This window comes from Neovison vison, chromosome 1 (assembly GCF_020171115.1).
Source record: "Neovison vison isolate M4711 chromosome 1, ASM_NN_V1, whole genome shotgun sequence".
Classification (NCBI taxonomy): Eukaryota; Metazoa; Chordata; class Mammalia; order Carnivora; family Mustelidae; genus Neogale; species Neogale vison.
Window position 1 is genome coordinate 212684858 of NC_058091.1, and position 13737 is coordinate 212698594.

General features: G+C 36.0%; 1 protein-coding gene across 1 annotated transcript in view; it reads right to left on the reverse strand.

Annotated features, from left to right (window-relative positions):
• SCAMP1 (secretory carrier membrane protein 1) overlaps window positions 1–13737 on the reverse strand; it is a 124016-nt gene that overhangs the window by 15919 nt on the left and 94360 nt on the right. The window contains exons 7-8 of the mRNA XM_044266615.1: window positions 8374–8475; window positions 5498–5615 (exon numbers count right to left, since the gene is read on the reverse strand). Of these exons, the coding sequence (XP_044122550.1) occupies window positions 5498–5615; window positions 8374–8475 (220 nt within the window). The remainder of the gene's footprint in view (window positions 1–5497; window positions 5616–8373; window positions 8476–13737) is intronic.

The window sequence follows — 13737 nt, forward strand, 5'->3', positions numbered from 1 at the left end:
ACTCTGACTGTATTAATCATCTATGCCACGCACGCCTCCATCACCCACCAGTTAAAAGTCCCTCCACTTTCTTTCCTCAGCAGATCTGCAGTGTGTTCTACCCTCACCTCACTACCACACCCACTTTCCAGGCTTCATTTACAACAAGAAGTCATTACTTCCCAAGTCCAGAAATTAGCCTAAAGCTCTTTCCTTTGCTCCCAACTCATATATCTTCTCTCTCCCTCTCCATATACATATCTGGAGATATACATATAATATATACTTACATATATAATATTTATGTACATAGGTATGTATGTATCTAGGCTCCATTCCCAATGTGGAGCTTGAATTCACAACTCTAAAAGTAAGAGTTGTGTGCTCTAGCAAATGACCCAGCCCGGTGCCCTGATGCCTATATTCTTCTTCCTGAATGACTCACCATCTAAAAAGCTCTGTGTAATCCTTGAGTTTTCCCTCAACCTCCAATCCTAGGCCCAGGTCCAATCAATCACTACCTGCTCATTTTCCCTTGACTATAGTGACTTCACACTGCCACTTCATTACTCACCAGCTTCCTACCTTGTCTCCCAGGCTTCATTTCTCCAAGTACCACATCTCTGCCCCACAAATACCAAGTCTATTTGAGAACACACTTTCTAAAGCTCAAATTGACCAATTCAATTACTTTCCTCTTTAAACCTCTTCTTTGGCTCACCACCACTCTAGAGAAAGCCCAACTTCTTAATAAGCTTTCCCAGTTTACAAGACTCTACAGAATGTAACTTATGGGCACAGCTCCTCTTTCCCTGTCCTCCACAAGCAACACCCTACATTTCTCCCCACCCAACTCATGTACCAGGTTTATCTCCCATCTATTCTGAGCTATTTTTAATTCCCCCAATATACAACATTATTTCCTGCAACTAGATAAGAAAACAGTATTCCTGCTACCTGGTATCTACTTATCCTCTCCCTTCTTTTACTTAGATAACTCTTGTTCATCATGCTATCTCAGCTAAGATAGTATTTTTAAAAACCTCAGGGGCGTCTGGGTGGCTCAGTCAGTTAGGCATCTGCCTTTGGCTTGGGTCAATGATCCCAGGGCCCTGGGATCCAGCCCCGTGGCAGGCTCTCTGCTCAGCAGGAAGCCTGCTTCTCCCTCTCTCTGTCTGCCTCTTTCTTTCTCTCTCATAAATAAATAAAACCTTAAAAAAAAAAAAACCCTCACTACTAAAAAGATCAGCAAACTTAGGTGTCTCTCCTCTATGATCCCTATACTTATCCCTATAAATAACTACTAAATCAATGAACTGTGGTACCTAGCCACTTGTTTCTCTTTCAGGCCAAAATGTGAGTTCCTTGAGCTCATATATAACACAGTATTTGACACAAAACACATGCTCATGGGACGCCTAGGTGGCGCAGTTGGTTGGACGACTGCCTCCGGCTCAGGGCGTGATCCTGGAGTCCCGGGATCGAGTCCCACATCAGGCTCCCAGCTCCATGGGGAGTCTGCTTCGCTCTCTGACCTTCTCCTCGCTCATTCTCTCTCTCACTGTCTCTCTCTCTCAAATAAATAAAATTAAAAAAAAAAAAACACATGCTCATAAATGGTTAAGAAGTGAATGGAATCTGCAGCATATCACAAAACCCTCCACTGTACTCTGAATTTATTACATTTCTAGTTTAATAAAGCACCCCCCAATGATACATATGGGCTAATTAAAGAAATGTTCAAAGAGATGTTGTCATGGTCACGTTTCTCTGGCTGGCTATAGTCTACGGATCAAACACTAACCTAGATGTTGCTGTAAAGGTATTTTGTGCAAGTGATTATTAATCAGATGACTTTAAGAAAATGAGAGTGTTCTGAGTTATCTGGGTAGGCCTGATCCAATCAGTTGAAAGGCTTTAAGAACAGAACTGAGGTTTCTCTGAAGAAGAAGAAATCCCACCTTGGACTGGACTTCAGCTTCTACTTGAGATTTTCAAACCCTGCCTGACTGCCTGTCTGATGGATTTTAGACTGACCAAGCAAGCTCTCACAACCACATAAGCCAATTCCTTTCAATAAATCTCTTCATTCTGTTTCTCTCATACAACACCGATTGACACAAGCATCTACTAAATAAAAGTGGACACTCAACCAGATCCTGCAATAACTGATAAAGGGCTCAAGAAGACCAGAAAAAAAAAAAAAAAAAAACAAACAGTTAATTTTAATTGAGAAAGCCCTTTGCTCTGGAATCTATGTTCCTTGTCTCACTCAGTCCTCACCCCAGCACTATGGACATGGTTATTATTTCCATTCCTTCCTTCATTCAACAAATACTTTGAATGCTTATCACATGCCTATTTCTGTCAGTCACTGTTCTAGATGTAGGAAATATAACCTCAAAGAAAACAGACTAGGTCTCTGCTCTCATGGAGCTTAGAGGGCAGGTGATGGCACTGAACCTGAGTGGTTACAGAAGACTGCCTCAACTCACGAAGCACTAAGTCAAGGCACCAGAATTTCAACCTGAGTGTATGGTTCCAAAGCTCTTGCTCTCCTAATTCCAATGCTAAAAGACATGTTCACCCAGAGGAATTTTAACAAGTTGGTACCCAGAATGTAAGCTATATAAAGTGGCTTGTGCCCAGATGCTTCAATGAGTAATGCCTACAGTATGTTGCCCAAGAAAACAGATGATGACCTAGCACACAAAATTTAAGTCCTGTAGACATGGGTAATGAGAAAGATTCTGTGAAAGACGTACGAAGATTTGAGCTATATCTTGAAAGAACACTCGTAGGTCTTCAACTGGCAAAGAAGATGAAGCAACCCAGGAGTCAAGAGGCCCAGCAGGAACAAAAACAGGGACAAAAGAACATTGGTGATATATATAAAGAAACTTAGAAATAGTTTGGCTACAGGAGAAAGTTTGGATCCAGGAGCAGTAAAAGGTCACTAGTAGCCTACTTCCCACAACCACCAAAATCCCATTCCCAATCCAGTCCACTTCAAAAATCTTCAGAGTGGGGCGCCTGGGTGGCTCAGTGGGTTAAAGCCTCTGCCTTTGGCTCAGGTCATGATCCCAGAGTCCTGGGATCGAGCCCCACATCAGGCTCTCTGCTCCGCAGGGAACCTGCTTCCTCCCCTTTCTCTCTGCCTGCCTCTTTGCCTACTTGTGATCTCTCTCTGTCAAATAAATAAATAAAATCTTCAAAAAAAAATCTTCAGAGTGCTGGGTTTAGGGTTTTTTATATTAACACAGTAACTACAAACAAAATGGACTGAAGGAAGTTGGGAGTATGAATGATTTACAAAACAATTCTGGGCTAGCTGAAGCTGGGAATGGAAGGGAAGAAAAAGATGAAAAAGATTCTAAGAAATTATCTAGGAAAGTGACTTAAAATTAATGAAAACACTGACAAAAGCAGTCAAAGTGCTGAAATAAGTTTAAGTGGAATAATCAGAAAATACTTAGCATCACCAAATTCATAGTAGGTACTTAACAAATGTTCCTTTTTCAAAAACAGCTTCCCTGAGATAAAATTTGCACAATAAACTATTTACCCTTTTGAAGTATAGAATTCAATGGGGTTTGGTATTTATTTATAGTGTTGTGAATATATCATCTATAAATCTAATTTTAGAAATTTTCATCACCACAAACAGAAATTTCCTAACCATCAGCAACCTTCTCTGCCCTAACCCTAACTGAAGGCAACCAACAATCTACTTTCTAGCTCTAGAGACTTGCCTGTTTGGGACACTTCGTATAAATGAAATCATATAATCTGTGGTCTTAATAAATATTTCTTGACCTAAACACTCACCAGACCAAGCAAGTAAATTTTTATGCAAAGCATTATGTCTTCCAACTCCAAGATTCTAGGTCACCCATGATAGAGAAGAGAAGGAACTTAAAACTTGGAGAAATTAAAATCTCCAAGGAAAAAGATTATATAGCACAAAGAGCAGAGACCTGATTTCATTTAAGAAGACCTGTACACAGGAGTTGGACAAAGAAATGAAGAAAAAGAACAGCCTCAAAGGCAGGAGAATCGGAACACAGGTACAAAGACTGAGGAAGAGGAGCCACCTGTAGTGTAGAAGACTGCAGAGTTGAAGGAAAAAGGTAACTGTAAAAAGGCTACAGAATTTAGTAACTTTGGGAAGCTGAGTTTCTATAGTACATGTGTGCAGTTCAGAAAAGAAGTAATAGCTTTTGAGAGAAAATGAGTAGCAAAATACAGACAGAAAGAACACAATGTAGTCTTCAGAGTTTTGAGACGATAAAAGGCAGATGCACAAGTGAAATGTTTCAAGAGCGCAAAGTGTTCTTAAATATAAGGTACAGTCAGTTACTTCTAAGTATTCCTTGTACATATTCTCAAGTTACCAGGCAGTAAAAAATAAAGAAAAACCTGTTCTAAGGAATCATCTTCTTTAAAGTGAAACCCACCAAAAGGTCTTTATCATCTTAAAACACAGGGGTTATCCCCATGGTTTCTGCATCATGTAGAATCTCCATTTGAACACACGCAAAATATCAAAACTATCTATCTGAGACACAATAAAACTGTATATAAACAGGGGCGCCTGGGTGGCTCAATGGGTTAAAGCCTCTGCCTTCGGCTCAGGTCATGATGGATCGAGCCCCACATAGGGCTCTCTGCTCAGCAGGGCACCTGCTTCCTCCTCTCTCTCTGCCTGCCTCTCTGCCTACTTGTGATCTCTGTCAAATAAATAAATAAAATATTTTTTTAAAAACTTCATATAAACAAATGAAACCATTGATTTCTCTCTCACCCTATGTATTTATTTTTTTAAGGCTATGAAAACAGCCATGGAAATCTTATACAGAGAAATACAGCTAAGATAACTGGGCAGTCACTAAAAACAAATTCATGTTATAATTCCGCCCAAATCTGTCATCAGCTTAAAATTTTTTTTTTGTTTTTGTTTTTTAAAGATTTTATTTATTTATTTGACAGAGAGAGATCACAAGTAGGCAGAGAGGCAGGCAGAGAGAGAGAGGAGGAAGCAGGCTCCCTGCTGAGCAGAGAGCCCGATGCGGGACTCGATCTGAGCCGAAGGCAGCAGCTTAACCCACTGAGCCACCCAGGTGCCCCCTGTCATCAGCTTATAGTCATAATTTCATGTCTTTCAATTTTAAATACAAACAAAACACACATTCCACACAAATTTACTTCTATGTATTAATCAGGCTAATATGCTTTATATTCAAAAAAAGAAATTAGAAAAATTTTAAGTGAGGTTGACTATCAAAAAAAACCTTGAGCTAATAGGATTTATAAATATTTCCTTTTCACAGGAAGTTAAAAATGTGATAAAGTTTTCTTTATGCTTAACTTACAATTGTAAAAGGCAATCCTCAGAGAGCACAGTTGCTCAAGAACAACAACAGAACAGCTTAAGGTTACACTGAATTAAGAGCAAAATGGGAAGATGGGAACTGAATGTGATTAAGTATAAAGATTTATAGATGTAAAATTCACTTACCTTTTTAAACATAACTAGTGAGATGACCGCTGATGCTGTGAAAAGTGCTGCTATGATTATCATCATAATTCCAACAGGAATACTTTGGTTGAGACCAGTAAGGGATGAAATCCAACCACTAAGAAGTAATTACAAAAAAAAAAAAGTGTGATTAGACAAGTAAGTGAATGACTGCTTTAAAAAAAAAAAAAATAGTAACCAATACATTTTCAGCACTTATAAGCCAGCAATTTTCAAGTTATTCATATTTATATTTACTCACTTAATTTTTACAACTCCATAAGATAGATGCTGTTTTCAATCCTTATTTTGCAGATGAGCACCTAAGTCAGAGATACTCATAACTTGCTCAAAGTCACACAGCTAATAAATGGCATAGTCTGAATTCAAATCCAACACTAAGTACCAGAGCCTTAAGTGTGTACCGCCAGATTTTAGTTTTTTTTTAAGCAAATGTGCTCACTATTACTTTCAGTTCTTTTTAAATTCTGTTTAATTACGAAAGAAAATATTTGCGAACTGTATACCCAACCAACAATTAGCATCCAGAATATATAAAGAACTTACAAAGCTCAACGGTTAGGAAAATAAAAATTCCATTAGAAAATGGGCAAAAGACATGAATATATGTTTCATCAAGGGGATATAAAGAGGCAAATAATCACAAGAAAAGAAGTTCAACATTATGAGTCATTGGAGAAATACAACTTAAAAACTTCAGTGAGCTATCACTACACATCTATCAGAATGGCTAAATTTTTAAAAATGGTAACACCAATCCTGGTCAGGATGTGGAGACGGAGTCACTCATAAATTGTTGGTGCGGATATAACCTGGCAGGGTCATTCTGAAAAACAGTTTGTTAGTTTCTTAAAAAGGATTACATGTGCAACTTCCATATGAACCAACAATTCTACTCTTGGGTATTCATCACAGAGAAGTGAAAATGGATGTTCACACAAAATTTGTTCACAAATGTTTACAGAGGCTTTATTTATAATAGCCTAAAATTAGAAACAGTCCAGAGTCCTTCAAATGGTAAATGATTAAACAAACTGTGGTACATCTACAGTTTTACTCAGGAATAAAAATGAACAAACTATTGATACACACACAACCGAGATGAATCTCTGGAGAACTACACCAAGCAAAAAAAGACAAAAATTACATACCCTATGATTCCATTTCTATAACACTCTTGAAATGACAAAATAATAGAAATGATGAACAGATTAAGTGACTGCTGGGTTAAGAAGTAAATGAGGACAGGAGGAAGTGAATGTGCTATAAAAGGGCAACATGGGAGATTCTCTGGTGATGCAAAGGTTCTTTATCTTTGCTCTACGAATGTCAAGATCCTGGTTTTGACATTACACCACGGTTTTGCAAGGTGTTACCAACAGGAAAAACTGGGTAAACAGTATTATTTCTTGTAACTATGTGAACCTGCAATTATCCCAAAATAAACAAAATTTTTAAAATTTTTTTAAAAATCTGCTGAATCCTATGTGGTCTAGGTATCTTAAAACAGGTCATCCTAAATGCCCTCTCACTAGCAGTCTCCTTTGCTTTGAAGCCACTACACAATGTTATGCTCAATTTTAACACATTTTTCTAAATTTGAGCTAAAAAGCAAAAGAAATTACTTCAATTTCATAAAAATAAAAAAACTGTTTCTGTTAACATAGGCAGTATATTTTTTAATTAAACATTTAAAACATTTCCTTTCCCTCATATGCCAAAGACTAAATACACTATTTGAAATGAGAATGTATTTTTTTTAGAACTAATTTAAAGTATCCATATAAATTCTCTGCATGTACGCATGACCATTAGAGGATCCACAAAGCTACCTATAGTCTGACTGCCATTCTCCACTCTGATTCAGAACTAGCACACAAAATTTAAGTCCTCTCTACTCTAGTTACATCCTTAAATTTTTGTAAACACTGCAGCAAAGTTGCCTCGTACATGCTTTTGCTTATAAAAATTCAACTGTATGCAACTCAATTAAAATCGAAAAGAGGAGGGTTAATTTCAGAGATGTGTATTCTTTACCCACCATTTCATTCAAGGAATGTTTGCTCCAAAGTGTATGAAGAGAGATACCAATCTGCCATTATCTCCTAACCTGAGTCTAAATAATTTAGTTTCAGTTTCTGAGTGTCTCCCACAGAGTGAACATTGCACTGATCCCATTTTCCAAAGATAAGTGTCCATGTGCATATGTGTGTTATTTGTGTGTGTATGGAAATAAATGTCACAATACCTAAATAGTGCTTTACACATAATAGATACCTTTTTCCTTAAGTCCTAGAAGTTCTTTTCTCTCCCTTTCACAATCCTTGGCCCAGCTATTTGACAGTTCCTCAGTATTCTTTTTACTTTTCCTCTTAGTGCCCGTTACATACACATTTCATTTAAACTAGATACAATATGCTATTTTTTTTTAATATTTACAGATTTTTTTTTAAGATTTTATTTATTTATTTGACAGAGAGAGATCACAAGTAGGCAGAAAGTCAGGCAGAGAGAGAGAGGAGGAAGCAGGCTCACCGCTGAGCAGAGAGCCCGATGCGGGGCTCAATCCCAGGACCCTGAGATCATGACCTGAGCCGAAGGCAGTGGCCTAACCCACTGAGCCACCCAGATGCCCCAACAATATGCTATTTTTAAAAACAACAACATAATTTTCAGAATGGTTTGCCCAAAGGTTATGCCTTTGACATTTTTTAAATTGCATTTTTTACCATTTTCACATTTGTTTACTTTTGCTGATCTGGCTTTTCTATGTCAACTATTTTTAGGAAGCCAAAATTACGTAGAGATACTAGAGAAACAGATTAAAACTAAAGTAATTAAAGTAAATGACTTACCAGTTGCCCCAATTGTGAAATCCTGCAGCTTGGAGTACATGAACAGCAAACTGACAAATATAGACGAAGAAGAATACAAAGAATCTGAATGAACTGTCACTCCTTAAAAAAAAAAAAAGGAGGGGGAAAAGAGAAGAGTAGTGTCATTTTTCTCAGTAACTTTATATTACATGAAGAAAGACATTCAAAGACTGAGAAATAACAGTATTTTTAAAAATACCACTGGCAACTATTTAAGGCTATCAAGATAATGTATGTGATCCCTTTTTCCAAATACTCAATAATATTTTAACTCATTTTTTTGTCCTTTCACATTACAACTATATCACAAATACCTTGGCAAAAAAGTTTTTGTTTTCTTCTAAATTATTAAACAATTTCGTTGAGTTTAATTAACATACAATAAACTGCAACTATTTAAATACACAATTTGATAAGGTTTGACATATATATATATATATACTCATGCATCTATTTCAATCAAAATATTAAGTCTCCTTGTCCACCTTGATAATCCCTCCCTTTTTATCCCACCCGCTGCTTTCTGTCACTATAGTTTTCATAGTTTAGAATTCTAAATAAATGAGATCATACAGTATATACTTTCCTGTCTGCCTTCTTTCACTCAGCACAATTATTTTGAGATTTGCTCATTTTCTTGCAACATATCAAGAGTTTCATTCCTTTTCACTGAGTAGTAATCTACTGTACAGATAAACCACAGCCTGTCAATTCATTCACCTATAGATAGACTGTTAGGTCATTTGTAGTTTTTTTACTATTTTTTTTAAAGATTTTATTTATTTATTTGACAGACAGAGATCACAAGTAGGCAGAGAGGCAGGCAGAGAAATGAGGAAGCAGGCTCCCTGCTGAGCAGAGAGCCTTATGCAGGACTCAATCCCAGGACCCTGAGATCATGACCTGAGCCGAAGGCAGAGGCTTTAACCCACTAAGCCACCCAGGCACCCCTAGTTTTTTTTACTATTACAAATAAAGGTGCTATTAATATTCACGTATAAGTCTTCCCATGAACATAAATTTCCTTTTCTCTTGGGTAACTAAAAGTAGAATGGCTACATCACATGATAGGTATACGTTTAACTTTTTAAGAAACTGCCATACTTTTCCAATGGAGTTATTCTATTTTATAGTCCCAGTGGCACTGTAGGAGTATGCCAGTTCCTCCACATCTCACCAACACTTGGTATGGTCAGTCCTTTAAATTGTAGCCATTCTAGCAGGTATATACTACTATCTCGTTTTATTTGAATTTACATTATCTTAATAGCTAATGTTGAGCACTTTTTCATTGCCTTTTGCCATCCATCATCTGTGGTGAACTGTTAAAAATTTTTTAAAATATTTTCCCAATGTTTTAACTGTTTTTTTCTCTTATTGTTAGGTTTTGTGCGCTTGCATGTATCAGTCCTTTATCAGATATATGTTTGGCAGGATTTTTCTCCCAGTCTCCAGCTTATCCTTTCATTCTTTGCAGAATGTCTTTTAAATAGCAAAAGTTTTGCCTTTTTATGAACTCCGATTTGTGAATTTGTTCTTTTATGGTTCTTGATTTATCTGAGAAATCTTTGACAAAGCAGAGAACACAAAGATTCTTTTTCATGTTTTTTAATAGTTTTATACTTTCAGCTTTGCATTTAAATCAATGTTCCTTTCTGAGTTAATTCTTTAAAATATAGTATGAGGTATGGATTAAAGTTTCTCATTTATACAGCATCATTTCTTTAAAAGACTGTCCATTCTGCACAACATTACCACTGCATCTTTTTAAAAAATCAGTAATCTGTATATGGGTGGATTTATTTCTGGATACTCTCTTCCGTCCCATTGTTCTACCTGTCTACCTATATGTCAGTATCACACTATTATAATTACTGGGGTTTTCTATTAAGTCTTCAAATTAAGTAATGTTAGCTCTCCAAATTTTTTGCCCTTTTTCAAAGTTGTTTTGGTTATTCTAGGCTTTTACATTTCTATATGCCTTTTAGAATCATCTTATTTGATTCTATAAAAACAACCTGCTGGGATTTTTATTGGAAATGCATTGCATTTACAGATCCATTTTGAGAGAATTCATATCACAGTAACATCAAGTCTTCCCAACTATTAACAAGGTATATTTCTCCATTTATATTTTCTACACTAATGGCCAAATGACCTGCAAATAAAAACAGTGTTACTTTTTCCTTTTTAGGCTAGGTGCCTTTTCTTTTTTTTTTTTTTCTTGCCTCTTTATTATTGGAGAGAACGTCCATTACAATGGAAGTGTTGAGAATGAACATCCTTATCTTGCTCTTGATCTTAGGTAGAAAGACTCAGTCTTCACTATTCAGTATTGTGTTAGCTGTTACAGTTTTTCATAGATGCTCTTTATCAAGTTTAGAAAGTGCTCTCCTTTTTTAAAGATGTATTTATTTATTTTAGAGAAAGGGAGAAAGACCACACACGGGGGGAGGGGCAGAAGGACAGAAGGAGAGGGAGAAAGAGTATCAAGCAGACTGCATGCTGAGGGCAGAGCCCACATGGGGCTTGATCCCACAATGTGAGATCAGGACCTCAGCCAAAACCAAGAGTTGGACACTTAACCAACTGTGCCACCCAGGTGCTGCTAAAGTTCTCTTTTTTCTAAATTTACTGAGTATTTTCATTATGAGTGATTGAGTATTGTATTTTGTTAAATGTTTCTTCTACATTAAGATAATCATACTGTTTTTCTCTTTTAATTTATAATATGGTGAATTATGCTAATTAATTTTTAGATGTTAAAAATTGAATTCCTGGAAAAGCTCTACCCACTTGATTATAACATGGTATCCTTTTAACAAACTATTGCATTTTGATTTGTTTGGCAAGATTTTCAACCACTCCAAATTTATTCCCTTTTCTTTTCATTGCAGTGACCATTCCAACCCCAAAACACATTTTTCAAGGTCCTTTAACATTTCAACTTTCTCAGACTCAAAACGGTTTTCTTCCCCAGAGATAAAAACAGAAGCCATAGAAAGAAACCTCAACTTTCTTCTCCATATAATGACTTTCCAAATTTATATATACCGCCAACCTTCCTTATTGTTTATCTGTGAGGAGGCAGTATCACTCATTTCAAAATTAACACTTGCATAAAAATCTTCAGTCCATCATTTCTAGTTCCTCTGGAACACTCTCCTTAAGTAGTTACTTAACTTCTCCCACTAAGATCTTCTCAGTGTATAAACACAGTTCTCATCTTCAACTAGCCCTCCTTTAACCGTATCTCCCATGCTAGACTTCCGCCTACTTCAATAAGAAGTCTTGATTTCCTCTACTTCCCTCTTCTTATTCACTTCTCAACCCACTTTAACTTAGCCTTTCCTCACCTATTCCTCCAGAGGTACTTCAAAGTCACAGGCAGTCTATGAATTTCCAAACCAAATTTCTCAAGTCTGTCTTTATTGTGTGTGTGTGTATGTGGGTATTTTTTTTTTAAAGGAATCTCACACTAAAGATCTTCCTTAAACACTCTTTGACCTTGGCTTCTATAATATTATTCACTTCTATTTCTGTTTCTTCTCTAATCTATATTACTTCTCAGTCTGTCAGGAAGTCTTGTATCCTCTAATGTCTGACCCACCAAAACAGGATGAAATCCAAATAATGTAACCCAGCATACGTATATCTTCGTAACAGAAACTGGAAGAACATGCTTTGCTATTCCAATGCTTTTATTTACACTATGTCTAAAATGCCCAGTACAGTCCTCTTTTCTGCCTGGAAAACATGTACTCAGCTTTCAAGATGAGTTGCTAAGTCTACCCCACACTAAAATAGAGGACAATTAAGCTCTACCCCTCAAGAGTAGAATCCACAATTATTATTTGGAATTCTGTGTTAAGATTTGTCCTTTCAGCTCCATCTGTTTATTCATCATTTGTTTCTATCAGTATGGACTCGTGGATATTTATTTTATTCTTTAGGTTAAAATTAAATACTACCATTATTTCAGTTTTAGCCTTTTAGAATCTATTTGCTTAAGCATTTGATCTCTGCTCATTTTGTATTCTCCTTCCTTTAGAATCACCCATTTCTCCCAAGTGCAAGAAGGCAGACTTTAATAGTTCATGAATAATGTTTTCTATACTAGATTTAAATCAAATGGTTCCACCTTTCACAGTAATTTATCAGTAATATATTAATTACACCAAAGTTGGTATTACTTACTGACCATAAAACTTAGAAAACTTCACCAACAAAATACAAACAAGCAACAAAAAGTTCACAATATAAAATTCTATTTTTATTAATACCAAATAGAAATCCCATGTATGCTTCATTTCTCCAGGCTAATACATGGTAAACAAATACTATTTTTAATAAATCAATTTCTTTACTCTTTTTAAATAGGTACTCCTGAAATATATTTCCCTATCCCTTTAGTAGAAAAAGGTTCTAACTTACAATTTTCTTGTTCTTAAGTTTTTACATCATTACCTGTGTACCAAGAAACCATATTATCAAATGGTTAAAATTATATATGGAATATATACTCTGAAATAAAAGCTTCCTACATAATGTCTAAAGGCTTCACAACAGTGATTTCAGTTCCCTAAGAAGGCTCTTTCTTGGTTCCAAACTCACAGATAAATTCTAGAAACTACAACTGCCTAATAACCACCTCTGGTTAAGAAATCTATTAGAAAATACAGAATGTTTTCAAGTCCAATGAAAAAAGTCCTACTAAAAAGCAAGTATTTCTAAAATACTGCTTTTAGATACAAACTGAAGAATGTTAAAACTGGTTCACCTTTCTCTTTTATACATACAGTTAGCACATATAAAAGTAAAGTTAGCATTCTAAATTGATCAAATAAAACCCCAAAGTCTTTGAAACCCATTTAGTCTACTTCTACTTTTCGAACAGACTAGATACCTTTCTCAATATATCTTGTTTCTTTTATGTGATTAACCAATTCTTCTGTTTGTGGACAAGGAGACAGTAAAATTCATGTCATTGTACACCTACCAAATAAATATGATTATTTTAAGACACTGCATATTTCCCTGAGATATAAACTCCATACACCAGCAATTAGTTAACTACCTAAACTCTTACCTCCAAGAATACACAAATCTTCTATATAACCTATCCAAATTATTACAAATGCAATATTAGTCAAACTCAATTTTTAAAAAATTGCCTCATTTTTAAAAAAGATTTATTTAAGAGAAAGAAAGGGAAAGTAAGAGAAAGTGAGAATAGGGGGAGGGGAAGAGGGGGGAGTGAGGGAAAGAGAGAGAAAGAATCCCAAGTAGACTCCCCACTGAGCAGAGAGCCTGATGCAATATGGGTCTCAATCCCACAACCCT